This window comes from Myripristis murdjan, chromosome 20 (genome assembly GCF_902150065.1).
Source record: "Myripristis murdjan chromosome 20, fMyrMur1.1, whole genome shotgun sequence".
NCBI lineage: Eukaryota > Metazoa > Chordata > Actinopteri > Holocentriformes > Holocentridae > Myripristis > Myripristis murdjan.
In genome coordinates this window covers 9,872,690-9,890,684 of record NC_043999.1, presented here as the reverse complement: position 1 = coordinate 9,890,684, position 17,995 = coordinate 9,872,690, and the positions used below count along the sequence as shown (strand labels likewise).

At 41.9% G+C, this 17,995-nt stretch overlaps 1 protein-coding gene across 1 annotated transcript; it reads right to left on the bottom strand.

Annotated features, from left to right (window-relative positions):
• Positions 1-60: 60 nt before the first annotated feature.
• prpf4bb (pre-mRNA processing factor 4Bb) lies at positions 61-12,034 on the bottom strand. The gene is made up of 16 exons (XM_030079254.1): positions 11,918-12,034; positions 11,078-11,156; positions 8,850-9,985; positions 8,247-8,420; positions 7,131-7,289; positions 6,739-6,820; positions 6,338-6,539; positions 4,373-4,446; positions 3,231-3,321; positions 2,828-2,975; positions 2,533-2,670; positions 2,202-2,355; positions 1,981-2,095; positions 1,726-1,877; positions 1,505-1,591; positions 61-1,304 (listed from the first exon to the last, which is right to left on the bottom strand). Exons 1-16 carry the CDS (start codon positions 11,974-11,976, stop codon positions 1,101-1,103), a joined length of 3,054 nt encoding a protein of 1,017 aa, XP_029935114.1. The 5' UTR covers positions 11,977-12,034; the 3' UTR covers positions 61-1,100.
• Between the last annotated feature and the right edge of the window lie 5,961 nt (positions 12,035-17,995).

The window sequence follows — 17,995 nt, the reverse complement described above, 5'->3', positions numbered from 1 at the left end:
TTATCGCATGCATGATGCCAACATGCCATGGAAAAAATAAAGATATGACTGGGATTTTGGTATAGAATATGAAACTTTTTTTTATTACTAAAAGTTGTGTTACACTGAAGGTGCTCTTTCAGCAGCGTTTTCACAACTATTCTTTATTGAAATCACATTTTTTACCACTTAATGGAAAAAAACAAACAAATCGTACATGAAACTATAACAATGGACTATATACAACGAAGGGAGAGGAAGGTTACAGGTGTGGCTTTAATAAGCCAGCGTTGTGGTGTTTAACAAACTAGGCTCATACAAGAGGCACTTAAATGTGAGAGCCTTAAGAGCCAGGACCTAGCCAAAGTGTTGGAAAAACAGAACTGTCCATCAACAGAGAACGATGACTACCTGCTTTGAGATGGAGAAACTGTATGGTTCAGGGAGAGGAGAACATAGTCTATTCCTTCTTCAGCTCAGGCTTCATGCCTGGGGATTTGTCAGGGTGGGGATGTGGGTAGTGGTGGAGGGGTGGAGTGCCGTCACACGTGGGACACTGATGCACATACAGAGCGTTTACACAGGCCTGCACCACAGAAATCTAGAGCACAAAGGGTGCACATTCAAAAGCATGCATCGCCCCACAATGAGCAATGTGATCATTAAAAAAAAAGAAAAAAAAAAGAAAAAAAAAACAGAAAAAGAAAAGATGTGCCATTATCTGACATCTGCAACTACGACAAAACCCAACTGGCTGATGTTTGAGATCATCAATAATGCAATAGACATATTTACAAGAATTATATCTTTTTTCTGTTTTTTTTTTTTAAACATCAGTCACTTCAATGTCAGTTAAATAGAAAAAGTCCATAACTGCATTGCCGGGTATGGGGGCAAGTTTACAACCATAATCACAAAAATCAAGGTTTCCAAGAATGGCTACTATTTCAATGGTCTATTTACAATAAAACAAGATTATGTATCCATAAACAAAACCAGGTAGAGGAAGAACAAAAAACTATGACATTCTAAATCAGTCTGTGTGTTGGCTGCCTCACTGCAGAGTTCATGTCAGAGCTGGTCTCTGGAGTCTGCTCCGGTCGAATGTGGTTTTCTGTGTGTCAGATCTTCTCCTGGATAAAGGGGTGCTGCAGAGCCTGGTTGATGCTGATGCGTTTGGCTGGGTCCAGCATCAGCGTGCCGTCCAGCAGGTCTTTGAGCTGCATCACTTTCTTCCTCTGGTCCTCAGGCAGTCGCTGGCCGCCCACCATATCTGCCAGCAAGTCCTTTGTGGGGTTGATGGTGCTCATCACTGTCACCTTCTCCTGATGTGAGGACAAGACCAAAGGACAGATCAGTCAAAGTAGATACCGGAATCAGAATATTTTTACATTTTTAGTCATCTGAGAGGTATTTGAGTTCCAAGTATTTACAAAGTAAAGTATTTGATGTTCATTATTGCAAATCAAATATGGTTACAATAAAATAAGAGGGTTAAAATAAAGAAATAACAAGAAAAACATACCCTTTCTGTCACTTTGTCCACTTCAATGTACAGGAAGTTCAAATTCTGATCAAAGTGCTGGTCTTTGAACAGGCCTTTACGGATCATCTGAGTAAAGATAAACACAAAATTGCATCATCTGTAACTTCTAACGCTGCAACCACACTTTACACTGCAACAAGGAAAGGGATTACAAAAGAAAAAAAAAAGACAGAATCTCTGAGATTGTGATGTAACGCTACCTTGTTGGGCATTTTGCCCTTGAGGTCCATGGCCAGTTTGATCATGTGGTTGTTGGAAGATCCAGGAAACAAGATCTTGCCAGTGTAGAGCTCGTATAAAGTGCAGCCGACAGACCACATGTCAATACCATAGTCATACGGCTTCCCTATGACTAAGACAGAAAGAAACAAGTAAGTGATAATGAAATGAATAAGGTCTATGTTTTCAACGTCATTGCAAGAAAAAAAAAAAAAAAAAAAAAAAAACAAACTTACTGATTTCTGGAGCTCTGTAGAACCTGCTGACCAGGTATGGTGTGATGTCATTGTCAGCAACATGTGATGCAGAACCAAAGTCACACAGCTTCAGGATGGTCTTTGACTCATTCACCTGTTAAAGGAAAGAAACATTAGAAACCAAAAGAATACTCCATATCTCTCTTAATTCTATCATTTATTTTCATTCTCAGAGTTATTGTACTAGGATACCATCATACCAGGATATTATCCGGCTTGATGTCAGCATGGAGGATGTTACACCGTTTGAGCAGCTTGAGAGCCAGGAAGAGCTGCTGACTGTAGGAGCGCACAGCCTTGATGTGGAGGCCAACATCTTTGCCGTACTTCTTCAGCACCTCTCGCAGATTCATGCTGAGGACGAGAATACAACAGATGTTAAGACATGTTAAGACAAAAGCCATTAGGTCTGAGGTTTCTTTCTAAGCTCTGTGCAAGGGAGACCCCACACTTTAGGACTCTGAAAACCACGGCTACAGACAACAATAATCTCAGGAGATATGAAATGAGAACTGTCACTAATCACAGTACCTGAGGGGCTCAAACACCAAACACAGATGCTGCTTGTGGTAAAAGTGCCTGAAGAGACGAAGGCAGTGGAATTTGTCATCAGGGTCAGCATCGTTAAGTTTCTTGAGGAACTCCAATTCTTTTAAACCAGTCTTCTGCCTGTAGATCAAACAAACAGTCTTTATTAATGTATCACCAATTAAAGCTTCTTTAAGATAAGCTTTAAATTATTCAGTTTTTAAAAAGGTCCAATGTTTGTTTGGATATCAAAGTTTTACATTCCTAAAAATGTTTTAATATCAAATGTGTGACTCACATGAGCTCATTGTTTCGGATGATCTTGACTGCCACCTCCTGGCCGGCTCTGGCAGTGTCCCTGGCTCTGATCACATTGCTGAACACACCCTGGCCCGTGTAGCCGTACACATCATAGCGCTTGTCCAGTGTCTCCCCAATGTTCACCCCTGTGTAACCACAAACAAACACACACATACACAAGGTTGGTGGCAGGAAGGTTGTCACTCCAATCTAAAAAAACAATCAGGTATAAGCAATGAATATACTTAGATTCAAGCGACCATATGACACAAGCCTTGACAGGAAACACTGCATGTTGCAACGACATTAAGTAAGAATTCACGGCTGTTTTCCGGATACTAACATAGTTCAAGTCAGAGGCTTGTGTCAGAAAAGGTTAAGATTAGGAGGAATGAACTTACGGTAGTAACCCTCAGCATCAGTCCAGTTGTCCCTGAGGTTAGGGTTCTCCTTGAAGTCCTTCCCCACACCAGCTGCTCTCATCCTGGCACTCTGCAGAAAAATCACAGAAATAAGGTCAGTGGCCGATACAGAGCAGTGATGCTCAAAGCCTGGCCAAGGACTCACCAACCATCTATTAAAGTTGAGCTGATGGAAACACTGCAGTAAGCTCAGCTCCTTGGAGTCTCAATTACAGTGCATTTACTGTACTTAAATATATATATATATATATATATATATATATATATGATGTCCTACCCAAGTTTCAGGCAGGGCCAGTACATACAGCAATATTTAAACATAGCTCTTGCCACTCGTTGACTTGACTCCCTGTTCCCTGTCTGGCTCAACCTACCACTATAAGTAAATACAACACAATATCTGATTTTTAAAAAGATGTTGGAAGAGCTGTAAGAGGCCTACAGCTGATGGGTCTTCATCTACTGAGACTGACTTGACACACATCTTGATGCAGAATCCACAATTCAAGGTTGATCCACACTTATTAAAATGTCTAACTTAATTCCAAAAGTGGGCTGACACCTGAAATTTATTGGTGTTCATTGATAATCGTTCCTGACAAAACAACATGCGCATGAACGGTCACCGGGCTGACAAAACTGGCCGAGATAAGTGTTATGGACTTGGAGGAAGAGAAAAAACACAAGGAGAAAATAATGTAAGGTGCTAAAATAAAATAAAAACAAAAACAAGATGTCTGTCATACTGGGCCTTTCCAACAGAGAGGCCTACACTGATTGAGCTGCTAATTCTGCTTTGTAAGTGCCTTTAAAGTTAGTTTTAAACAATTTCAATGTCAGTTATAGCTGGTAAAGTAAAAGACGTCTCAACTGTAAAATAAGCTCATTTTTACTGAATCTACAGAGCAAACATTCCAACAGTTCTACATTTTAACTCCTCTGTAATGATTTGCTCAGTCAGTGATTTTCCTAAACTTTCCACCACGGGCTAGCATGCAAATTCACCAACCAGGGCCTGTCCCTCCCTCACTACCTAAAAACGGTGTCAGCACAATGCTGTTTGAGAAAATGAAAATAAAAGTGTGAGTGAAAATAAAGTTGGTGGTTCCTCCATGACTTACATCAAAGTCTGCTGCAAACATGTCATCTGACTCTGTAAACATATCAGGTGCTGAGGGCTTCTTTGGGTTGGCTCCTAAAAGGCAGAAGGAAACAGCACAAAGGTGAGTTTCTCATCATCTGCAGAGTTGTAAAACACAAAATATGGAACACGTGTTTGATTCACATACTCTGCAGTGATCAAAACATGCTTCAGGTGGCAGAGACACCCAGGCTTTGGATTACAAGACAGCAACTGAATGAACACATAACAGAAAGAAACAAAATTAAAATCCCTGCCTAGCTTGCACCACACATCTCTGCATTTGGCACACAAATCAAGCCACTGCTTACCATTGTCAGTTTTTTACCCCAAGTCACATGAGACAACTGATGTAAACCTCAAAGAAGAGAGCCACAACATTTTATTTGCTGGGAATGTGCGCACTCACAGCAGGAGTCCAACACTCAGTCATGGGCTCCTGGAATGGGGAAAGTTAGCCTTTGGCCAGTCTACCCATTTAACATTATGGTGGGATGTTCCTATAAGTTCAAAGTTTTCCTCCTCCATATCTGCTACACATTTAACATATTGGACAGAAAAAAATAAAAACAAAGACTGAACTACAATACCTACCAAATAGAAACCATACAATTTCCCTGCCAGTACATGGCCTTATTAATTAATAGCGTGAACTGATCACTCAAAATTATTACCTAGGCCTGACAGCAATGTGTCTTACTCTTGAAAGCTTTTGAATTCACTGTTGTTCAATTTCTGGTCTCAATCACACTGACAGAGAGCCGTGCTCTTCAATGATGCTTTAGAGCAATTGAACTGCCCCACATATCCTCTCTATACACACATTTCAAAAGCTCCAGTGATGGCTGACTTTCTGGGGGAAGGAAGGACAACAACATTCTCAAGCTAGCTGGGTCAATCCAACCCCAAATCTGCCACAGACGGCATATCTGGAACCACTTTAAGGACTTGCCCCAAACAGTGTTCTTTCTGGGACATAGTACACAATTCTCTTGGTGAATTACACCAGAGCATCCCCAAAAAGGAGCTGATCCATTCCTCTTACATTTAAGTGTATAGTGCAAGTTGTACCTGATCGAGATTGCTCGTGTGAAAATACTTTGGAAGGGTAACACATTCCAGGTGGAAATGCCAATTCCACAGGGCATTTTCCAACCCTATCATGACTAGTTCAGCACGAAAGCCCATTTGCTGTGGATGGTACAAACAAAAATGTCAGCTGAGGCCAACTGGTTCTTGCAAAAGCTCCAATTTCGTACATGTTCAGGCTGCTGATTTCCATGTGCACGTCAACTATGAAGCAAAGACACTAACTGGAATATTCATGTATACTTTAAATGCATTGTCTCTTTCTCATACATATGCATGTTTTTCGCCTTACCATAATACTAAAAACAGACACACAAATTACATATGAAAAGTGCTTAATTAACTGCACATGCACTGTTTGCTATTTGACACATATCTTGCCTGTCACCACCACATTCCCAGGCTAACCTGACTGACTCTCAGAGACACAGCAGGGCAATAAAACAGTAATAATAATTATATCTCAAGGAAACTGAATCAGGACATATGAGATATATAAGACATATAACTAAGTCCAGTTGACCTGATTCAATTTCCCTGAGATGCCTATGACCTGGATGAATGAGAATATGCATAGACAGTTTTTCCCTTAATATTAAAAACGTTTAACAAAATAACTATCAATTTAACACAGAGATAATGTGGCAAGAATGGAGAAGGTCTGGCTGTGCCAGATCAGCATAATGCCGATTATTAATTTTCTGGATTGTGTTCATGTTTCACATAAAAGAAAGAAAGTAGTCTGTAAATGTGACATGATTACACATCACCCAGCCCGACGACAGAGACCACAGCTGTTGTTCATTCAGTTGGCCTTGTATGCCAACAGACATGATAATCCTGAGCAGGAGCTTACCCTCTTTCTCCTGGGCAATGAGGTTGTGCTTGGCTTTGATGTTGGCCTCAAAGGTGTTGAGGTTCTCACGCTCGTACTCCTTGACATCTGCGGCTACTCGCTCCAAGATGTCGTCGGGTGAGGGCGAACGGCTGCGTGTGCTGCTCTGAGGGCTGCTGGGCTCTGACACCATGTTGGTATCCTCATTCCCCACCTTATATTTCTGCATTGCAGTAGGAACAGTGTGACCGTGACAATACATCTCAAACGTAAAAAGTCATGTACATATAGCCATGTACGTGTTTCTGAAATGGCAGACCACTACACTAGGAATATTAAATCAGTTTATATTCACTGCTGATACTGAGCTAACATGGCTATAAAAACAACAGATTTTTAAATCAGCAACGGTGTGAACTCACCTGGACAATGGCCATGCGCTGCTGGCGGCGCTGTTCAATGAGAGCCTCTTCATCTACTTCCTCACCATCAAAGTCGTCCAACCTACACACACACACACACACACACACACACACACACACACACACACACACACACACACACACACACACACACACACACACACACACACACACACACACACAGAGGCCTTAGGAAAGGTGGCAAGAGCTTAAGTGCTGGTTAAATATTAGTCTAATTTTGCTAGGCTCTACAAACATGTGCCTCATTGCTCAGCATAGCAAATCTGTTATTTCAATGTTACCACAATTATTTTCTTATTCCTAGAGACACATGGAAGTACATTACAGTACATTCTGTGGGGAAACAGGCATCAGTGTTATCTTTTACTCACACTTCTTCCTCTGAGGACTCCTGGTCAGCCTTCATGCCCTCTGAAAGGCTGCCCTTGAACTTGTCCTCATCTCTGCTGCGCCTTCTCTTCCTCTCCCGATCCCGGGAAATTGAGCGTCGGTACTGTCTGAGCCTTCCATATCTGTCCCTCTCCCCAGACCTGCAGGGCACAAATGTTAAAGTGTTTAAATTAGAGTTTATTAACTGGTCAAAAGTATAAGTTTAAAGTCCCGTAAAAGGCCTCATATTTTACTATTTTTTGGCAAATTCACACCTTCCCCTGTGGTGTAAAAAAGGTGTTTATCAAGTCTATAGTAAGGGAAAAAACCTCTAAAATGGTTAGTGTGTGTTCAACCCTCTGAGTGTCTCCATTGTAAAGAGCAGGCTGTTTGCTGTGGGCATTGATTTTATTCTACCGTTGCTCTGATGGGTTGCCTAACTGGAGGCGGTTGGTTTGAGTTGGGCTTTCAGCTCTGATAAGAAAAGCTAGACACTGACACTTTTGAGTGGGATTGGGTATTAGGATGGGCATTTCAAGCAAAAATGCTATTCGATATTTATGGGGAACTACAGGATGCCTACCTCAGCAAACCGGATGGGAAGCCTTACATCAAACTCACTTTGTCTGATGACACAGCCAGCCACTGATTGCTGGATAGGCCCCCATCATCTCAAAGAGGTTCTACACAGAACTTTTTGACAGTTGTGGCCATCTTTGCCCATTAGTACAGTAACTTAGCAACTATCTAGCCTGTGTCACAGCGTGGTGGCAAACACTCTTGTGTGCTATAATCTGCTCTTGTGTGGAAGTTTGTACTTATTGTACATTGTATATAGGAATGTTATATATACTTTCTATTTTATCTTTATTTTATTTTTAAACTATTTTATTTTATCTATTTTTACTTGCACAGTGCCGGAGTTGTTGCAATTACATTTCACTGCTGCTGTACCCGTACATTCATGCATGTGACGAATAAATCTTGAACTTGAACTTGAAGTGAGCCAATCTGAATGAGCCAAACACAAGCTCTCACGTTACACTTAAGATATAACAACTAAATGCTTAGATCAGCAGAGCCTCATCATGGTTCAGAAGGATGTGAGCGGCCCTCACCTGTGTCTCAGCGGAGACCTGCTCCGCCTGCGGGGGGAGGAGCGGGAGTGACGTCGTGGTGATGGAGACCTCCGTCTTAGAGGCGAGCGACTCATCCTGCGGCGAGAGGATGATCTGGGGCTGGTGTCTCGTGACCGGTCTCTGCCTGGCCCTACATCGGCGCGCAAGCGCTTCCTACAGAGACATCAGACAGGCTGAACTGGACATTCTACACTGTAATATTAATATAAGTCTGTCACATTTGAAGACTCATATTAACACCCAATTAAATTGTAATCTAGACTGCAGAAAATTCAATAATTGATTACCATGCCCTAACTGTCCACAGAACATACAAACAGGAAGTCGGTGATGAAACCGATAAGAGGAAGTAACTATTTTGCACAAGAAAATTAAAAAAACATGGGGTGAATGAAACATAATCAGCAAAAGGCAACAAGATTTTGGATCTTTGAACTTTCCTAAGGATCAGTCAACTTATCACTCTACTTTAAATTGCTTGTATTCCTGAAGTACTTGTGTATGGCCTTTAGTTGCACTGTCAGATTCAGATAAATTGTACTGTGCGAGAAGTTAAAAAACATCAAAAAACTATTCACAAACCTCAGTGGTGACTCCTGCCTGTCAGCATCCCTCCTCCTGGTGTCTGGTGAGCGGCTGCGTCCCCTCCTGGGAGACCTTGTTCTAGAAGGAGAATGGCTCTGCTTCGATGCCCTGTCTGAGGCACTGACAGAGGACTGATGGGCATCTTTATGGCGGGGGGAAGCACTGCGCCTCCTCGGGGAGCTGTGAGGCGCTCGTCTATGGGGGGAACGGTTCTCCTTGCCTGATGAAGCATCCTTGGATGGAGACTTGGCTGGCCGCTTGTCCCGGTCAGCGTCTGAGCGACTTGGCCGCTCCCGTCCAGGTGATCTGGACCTGCGGCTGGCTCTTTCCTGGTTTGGTCTGTCATCAGGCTGCGGAGAGGAACGTTTTTCAGAGCGACTACCTCTCTGCTCAGCTCTCCTGCTGGAGGGAGAGTTGGACTTCCTGCTTCTCTCTTTGGACCTGTCAGCGCTACGTGAACGCTTTCTGTCTCTTGACCGGCTCCTAGCGTGGCCTTTGTCTTTAACAGCTGCATCTTTGCTGCTTTTGGTCACCTTATCCGGCTTAGACTCCTTGGCTGGCTTCTCCTTAGACCTACTCCGACTGTGACGCTTGGAACTGGACTTACTGACCTCTGTTGAGTCCCGTCTGGATTTGCCACTTCTTCCTGCCCTGGGAGATATGGGCTTACCTGAGCTGCCCCTTTGGCGCTGCTCTCCATTTCTGACCCGAGCATCTCCATCCTCCTCTGATCCAGAGTTATAACCCTGAAGGATCAAACCCATGCCTGACTGCACCTTGCCCTCCATCAACTGGCTGTCCAACTCAGCTTTGATCATGGCCCTCTGTTTCTCCAAATCCTCTAGCAAGGCCCTGTCATCCAGACTGGGATTTCCAGAGGAAGGAGAAGATTCAGTCTTTCTGTGGCTAGAGGAGCCAAAGATGACAGCACCAGAGGGAGGAGAGCCCTCCTTGCGTTTGTGTTTCCTGTGTTTGTGTCGATGCTTGCGTTTGCGGTCCTTGTCTTCATCAGAGGCATGCTTGTGTTTTTTGTGCTTACTCCGGTGCTTGTGTTTCTTCCTCTTGTGTTTACCACCACTGCTGTGATGTTTGGACCCCTCTTCAGTCTTCTCACCGTTAGTTTCTGCTTCCTCCTAGAGTAATAACAACATGCCCATTTAATTTATCATGATATAGTATTAAAATAAACCATTTGTTTCCAGCTTTAATACCTCTACTTTCCCAAAATCATACATTTGTTCCACAGGAAAACAAAACAAAACAAAATAAAAACAAAAAATAATATCTGTCTGGTTGCCAAACTGTAACTCTGTGGCGTCATTACTTCACTTTCTTGAATTATCTTCCTCTGCCTTCAAAAACATATGCGTTATAAGAAGCAAAATGTTTGCCACATTAGCTAATCTTGCCTTTGAAGAGGTTTTGTTTGGGACTGGGATTCCTCATTCATCAGAAGAGACAGATGATACATTATTCTAATATTAAGACAATTGTTGTTCTTCTACTTCTTGTACATGAGAGTATGAGAGACAGGCCTACCCTTGCCTCGTACAACAACTTTGTAGCACGACCATCAATTTGAAAAAAGTGGGACTTTTGTCAGTCAGGATGCTTCAGTCACAAATAAACAGGTATAACATTTGCTTTTACACTACTATCTTAAACTTACATCTTGGACCTATGAATCTTCTGACCTATGATTATTCTACTACACCTCTCTGAAGTTTGGATTTGACAAGACAAATACACAGACCACAAGTAGGAAAGGAATCTATGTAACAGAGAATATTAGTCTCATTTAGATAACATGTAACTTCATAGAGGAGAAGCCTAGCTGAAAAATTACACTCACTTTTAGGAACACCAGAGGTATCCTGCAAGGTGGCAAATCCTGCCAAATAAAATCTGCGGTCTATTGCTACATTATCTGCATTAAAAGCTAATGCTGATGTAGTTTTTTCAACACAGACCTGTCTGCAGCAATCTTTCGGGATAAGAAAAGAACTGCAGCAGGTGTAATCATAAAGCCACACATTTAATTACCACCACAGACAATGTCAAACATGCGGCATGCTGATTTTGAGTCACACATTGCAAATAAATCACTTTGCATCAACTCTGCAGGTTTAAATCAGAGTCAGTTAGTATACCACAGACATCATCACCAACAGGATTGGACCACACTAAAATGACAGCATGTGGGCCAAACTGGTGCTCACACTTACCTCTTCCTCCTCCTCTTCCTCAGACACATCCCCACTGTCCTCATTTCCACTTCTCTCATGGCTTTCCAAATCTTGCTTTCTGTGCAAATAATAAAAAAACAACAACAACAAAAACAAAACCAATAAGCCGATAAAACAACAGTTAAGTCCCGAGAGGTCACCGCATGAAAACTGCCCACAGCACCGAGATCACAGCAGGATCAGGTCTGATAGGTGTTAAGGGAAAGGTCCTTATGTAACATTAATAGGCTGCGTGTAGCTAACGACCGGCGTAACACTCCTTAGCCACTTCCAAGAAATACAACCTCGTATAAATGTTAGCATCAGCGGGTTGCTCCTGCTAATACGACATCCACCTGGCTGACTTCGCTGATGGCTCAACCCTGAACATGACCGCCAAGACGATTTACTCTCATTAGCAAGGATTTGCTAACAGCGGCTAGCAAACTGAAGCTAGCAGGCTAAACCCGTCTGTGAGGCAGCGATAGCTCTTGACTTTGCTAACTAAAGTTATCGAGGCAGCACATGATGCAACACGGTACTATTTAACTACAGAGAGTATACTACGCACACTTTGCGGAAGAAAACCAGCAGCAATGAAGCCGAATCACACTTTTATACGCTGAGTGTTTGATGGAAACTACATGCTAAGTGAAGCTAGCGAACATTAGCTAGCTGCCGTTAAGTAACCTAGCTAGCTCCGGTGACAATATGCAGCGTGCTAAATTGTTAGCCTCTCCGATCCTAACTCAAAGTGCTTAACGGTTAAATTCAAATGTAAAAAAAATGACAACTCCTTCTTAACTGCCTATGGGTGATACTGAATTAAATATAACTTACACGTGTTCGTTGCCATAATTCATTCTTCTGGACGCGATATCCATCTCAACGTCGGCCATTTTCCTCAATTGGGGGGCCGCCTTCTTCTTCGAATAATTTCACTACACAAACGCAGCCAGCACGCCCCCTGCTGTACTGGAGGCGCATCAGATATCACTGTACAGCCTGAAGTTCATTTCTTGTCCACCAGGGTCTGTGTTTGTTTTGCAAAGCGCTGAAAAGTGGAACTGAACCCCAAAACAAGTGCAGGTTTTCAGCGTGATGGACTGATGAGGTATGGCAACACGTTTACTGCCACCTAGGCTTGAATTAAATCACATAACACCTTTGTGCACATGGTTGCTGCAGCAAAATACTTCCAAATCAACTGCTGCAAACAATAGTTCAGTCAAGTATAATCTAATATATCCTTCACACAGCTATGTACTGTTGTTAGTGTTGTACCTATTGTATGATCAAGGATTTTGACCCTCAAGATCACGGCTGAGCTTAGAAGTTGTATCTTCTGCCAGTGATTTTTTTTTTTTAAATAAGTGAAAGCGCACACTTGAATGGAGAGCATGTGAGTTTAAAATAATGACACACACACAGGATGCAATTTCTGACTTCCCAGGAATTTGTCTTGCATCATGAGCAATTACACAGAAATTACATGCAATGTATGTTTTTTCCCCACATACTTACTGTTGCATAAAATGTCAACATTGCTTCTTTGCTGCATAGAATATGGTTGGACTTGCACCTGCCCATGTTGCATGTAGGGATCCTGGGATTAAGCCTCTCTGTTACATTAACATGCAGATCACTTGACTGTAAACCCAGGTAGTCTGCAAGTAAAATTGTGCACAAAAAAACAATAAGGAGATTCACCAGTGTTTGGCATATTTTTAGCTTGTAACAGCATACGTTTGGAGGAGATATGCAAATTGCTCTCTGGCACACAAGTGTAAAAGCAATCTCAGCCTTGTTTCAGCTCATGATGCGTTGGCAGGATGAAGACAAGCTGGCCTATTGACCAGAACTGCTGTGACTAACACTTGAAAGGAGAAATGCATTACCAGAGACGTGCATCACACTCCACAATATGCAGCTGTTATACTGAAAAGTGTGAAAAATGTCGAATACAGACTGTGAGTGATCATGTTGCTTCACAGAACTCTTAAAACATTTTGTCGGCTGATATAACTGCCTGGTAAAAAGCTGTGTGTGTCCTCTAACACTGCTCAGTGGAATCACAGACATTCAAGCATGCAAGAGCATTCAAGGGGGTTGTTATTGTCCAACCTTGGCAGTTTTATATGAAGCCATAAATTGCGTTATTGTTAGGCAGCATTGATCGCTTATTCACAGCGGTGCTGAATGCAGTGGAGGCTTATAGATATAACACTATTAATGGTGACATCCAGGCAGATGGGACAAGAACGCGAGGCAGATGCCTGTCCTCCAGCTCTTATTACCTTGTGCTCTTATTATGGACTTATTGCTTGATGTAGATTAGACGTTTACTTTAATATGCCATTAAAATTATGAAACAACACTCAGATGCTGTTATAAAACTGTCTGCAAAGTCAAAGAGGGATTTAGTTTTTTGTTGTAGCTGGATAAATATACATCCATGAGGCAAAATCACCCTCTGTAAGGATGCCAACTTACTTATGGCGCCTCTGATCTATATGGTAAGTATGCATGCCGGGGGTCACATCACAGATGAAAAGTGTCTGACATGGAGACATTAGGTATTCCATTAGTGGAGACCTCTGTCCCACTACACCCACTGAGTTATGGACTTGGTGGTAAATGTTGTGTGCTGCATGGTACAGGCTACATGCTGCCGTCCACAGACTGTCTGCCTCTGTCTGTGCCATACATATGAAATCTATTAGGCTGTGTGGCCATTTTATACGGATGAGACCGCTTCAGTCTGTGGAGGTTTCTCTCCAAGTTTTCCATCATCTTGCTTGAGTATTTTTTTTTTAAAGTTAGAATAGCCTAAGGCAATAAATCAAATTCTGTACATGGCAGCTCTCTATTCAAGTCTTAACCAGCATGTCACCCTTAATAGGAATGTTTTTCAAATACGACACATTTGCAGTCATTAGCCTTTCCTGAAATTATTCCACCTTCGCCTTGAGGTGACACATACCACAGGAACATTAACTCCTCTCAGTAATTGCTCACTTCTCTCATGCTTGGTCGTGGAGCAGCCGACACATCTGTCAAATTAGCACGTCTTTATTTCACCTGGCAACTGTGTTTTTTTGTGCCATAAAAGGTTTGACTGCATTACTGATCGGTTTAGAAAAGTAGAATTTACAGAACCATAAAGATGCATTGTGTGATACTTCATCAGCCGCCGGTGTGATGTGTGCCTTGTGAAGCTGGACTGCCAAAGAGAGGACATAAAGCAAGTAGACGTGAGGTCTGCCTTGACTCCCAGGGCCTTTACTTTCCAAGCTTCAGTGGAGACACAATAAGGATGGAGCCGTAAAACGCGAGGTCCAGCAGCTGCTCACTGAAGACCACAGTCCATTATAGGGCCCGTTAAAAACACTCAAGCATTTTGCTAACCCCGGCCCCTGCACTCTTCGCTGGGTTTTGTCTGTTTGTGGATGAGACTAGAGTTATGGCTCTGCTTGACTTCCTCCTGGTGCAGGGCTTACGTTGAAATGGCCTGAGCCCACAATGCCCCTCATTGAGCTTGGGGAACGCCTATCTCCATCCACGCAGATGTTCTTTGTTCCCCGACACATGTGTCCAACTTTTTGTTTTTCTCTCTTTTCTGTTTCCTTCCTACCAGGTTTGTTTTATGGGCTTCTGGTGTTTGGTTTTCTGAGAGAAGACGGGCTGGCGTGGGCATGCGATTTATTTACAAGTGTAAGGAAGCGTGTTTGGGAGCACGCCCTTAACATATGGCCTTGTTGCAGGCTGAGATTTATGTTCGCTTCAAGGCAGGAGATGAGAATGCAGATTTAGTTTTTTGCGCCTTTTCTGTGTGCTGTGGAGTGTTAACAACACGGAGGCGATGACTTTGAGACAAGAGGGCATTTCTCTGCGGTTACGGCTGCTGACTTTAATATAGAAATCTGCAGTAGTCTTGCAATATGGGCAGGCTGGGGCATCAGCTGATACTGCATTAGCACCACATGAACTTGTTCAATTACACACTTACACACACACACACACATACACACACATTCACATCCTTGCAAAAGAATACAACTTGCAAGAACACCTGAGGCATAGTGAAATAATGTTGATTAAATCTGGGAGAGGAAATTCTTGTGGCATCTTGCAGTGACGGATCTGGCCAGCCTATAGAGACATTTAAAACTCCAATCATCCATCCGTCTTCCAGTTGTAAGACTCAGAGTTAGCTAACAGGAGCTGCAGACGTCTTTATTTTCTCCCTTTACGTGCATAATGCATGGGTCTGGAGATTTACAGGAGCCATAAACGAGGCTCTAAATGTGGGCCGCCTCCCAATCTACAAAGCAAAACCCCTAAAACTAAAATTCATGTAATTCTCATGATGTTGTGTAGTTTAGCTGGGATCTGTGAATCTGACAAACTATTTTTCAAAGCAAAACAACACCTCCTAGACTTCAAAAAACATTAACCTGCTCCATTAACAGAGTTATTAGAGGCTGATTGACAGCACCAACATTATTGATATCTACAGGATTGTGTCACAGTAACATTTCTGTTGGAGGCACAGTGCTCCTCCATTGAGCTGTGTATTAAATTTTTATTTTGTAGCATGGGCTTTTACTGTGAAATGGGCAGGACTAACGTTTTGCCAGCAAAGCACAATTTTACAGCTTGAGAAAGGTCATGTGGCAGATTTACAAAGTATGAATTTTCCAGCTTTTAAAAACAAAAAAAATGACAAGGGATTTGTATGACTGCCATGGAAAAAGCGGCATGCATCATTACCACCAGAAAACAGCACGCAAACAGATGAAAGATAGACAGTAATGAGACAGAGATATTAGAACGAAGCATGACAAAATGCAAAATGGCAACTATGGAAGGGTTGCATGCCAAAGTGCACTATGACCTGACCAAACCTCTGATGTCACTTAATTAATCAGGCGACGCCTCCACCCACCTCTATGCACGCATGCAAAATACTCTTTATACAGTCCTCTATCTAACACACTAACCCTGAACTAATTTCTCATCCTCTTTCCCTGCAAAGCTTTGGCTTAAACTGTTTCTTTGTAATGAGAGACAAATGTGTTTGGTGTACTGCATCGGAGCTGCTTTAAGGATGAGTGAGTGCAAGCCTTTTTTCCAGCTGAAGTTTTCTCTTTCAAAGGAATTACACCAAAATGAGGCAGTAGTGAGGCAGAATGTGCTGACGCTGTAAATGTGGCCAAACCACAGAATGAAGCCTCGCTCAAAACAGACAGATCCTATTATTACATAGTGAGAGAAGGGGGTTTATGATAATACTGGGGCATATTCTGTATGTAATACAATCTGTCTGTAAGAATTCATACTTTAAATGAAAAGTGCATTGCAGTATCTGTACGTTAGAGATACTTCTGTGGATACATAAAAATCAATCCATGATGTCAGTGAAACAGATATGACATCACTACAGAGCATTTTTTCATCGTGGTCTTTCTAATAAATCTAATGTTAAAGATGAACTTTATTGCCATATGTCTAGACAGCACAATGAAAATCTTACTTTGCACTCTCACCTCCACCGATGCTCTTTCAATAAAAGATTGCAACTTAGGGAAAGTACTAGTTTAAACCGTGCTACAATAGCAGGGTTCCCACGTATCCTGGAAAACCTGGAAATTTATAGACTAGGTTTCCAGTCGTAGAAAACCCAGAAAATTCCAAAACTGACAAATGTCCTGGAAATACTAGCAAGATCAGGAAAAAGTACGTATTCAAGCTATTGTGTTTTTTATGTTTCATAAAACTCATTGTTAGCGTGTTATTATATATATATTTTTTTCCTTTCTTTCACTGTAATATAGAAATTGGAAAATATAAAAACTGAGTGGGAAAATACAATCTTGGTGGACTGACTATGTCCTTGAAAAAAAAAAAAAATGATTCCCTTAAAAAAGAGAGAACCCTGAATAACAATAAATAAAACAAGTACAAACATTGTAAAATGTAGAAAATACAAGGGTGCAAAATTACTGGTCAGTACAAGTAACTGCAATGTTTGGTTGTGCATTTGAATTACCTTTTCTTTAGTCAACTTTGCAAGATGTCTAAAAATTTCTGGAAGCCAGAGATGCTCTGGAGGCAGAGATAATCGCATTGGTCAGGGCAAACCAGAGCCAAAGAACCACAGTGCACATTCTTCAGCGAAGGCACATCAAGCCTAACTTGCAAACCTAACTAAGTACAACTAGATTTCATTTTTGTAGCACCCAGAGCTCTAGATTTAATAACACCTCCCTTAGTAATCCTCGCCATCTTCACTGCTCTCTGGTCTAATGTTGCTTATCCAGAAAACTGTGGTTCCCTGCCTCCATGCGTTCAGATTCAAGTCAACCATTAAGATGATTTCTGCCTCCCCAGCAGCTCTGCCTCTGAGAAATGTGTGTATAAATCCCCAATCTGTGTCTTGCACCTCAGCTACAACACAATAATTCAACATGCTGACACAACGCTACTTTGGTAACACCATGCATCGCAGTTAATTTTCTACCCTTTCAACTTGCTGTATAATTCCTACTGTAGTGATGCCAACAGTGAAATCTGAGAGAGCTGTGGTCATTTTCCCCAGTGAGACTTCCTAAACAAAAGTGATAATTCTAAAGCTGTGTTCACCTTTTTTGAACCAAGACTTCATTAAAACATTGCCTAAGTTGAAGTCCAGCTGAGCAGATGCAGCATAATGGTAAATTCCTCAGTGCTGAAATGATTGGTGAAATTGTGCAGCTCTCTGTTCAAAAAGGAAACTTATTGTTTAATGATGCATTCATGCAGTGTTGTGTAACATGCTTAATGTTCCACATTAGGATTATTTTCATTATTTAGTACACATAACTTCTCAGGAAGTCTGATGGGAACACAAGCACTAAAAATGGTTAATGCTGCAGT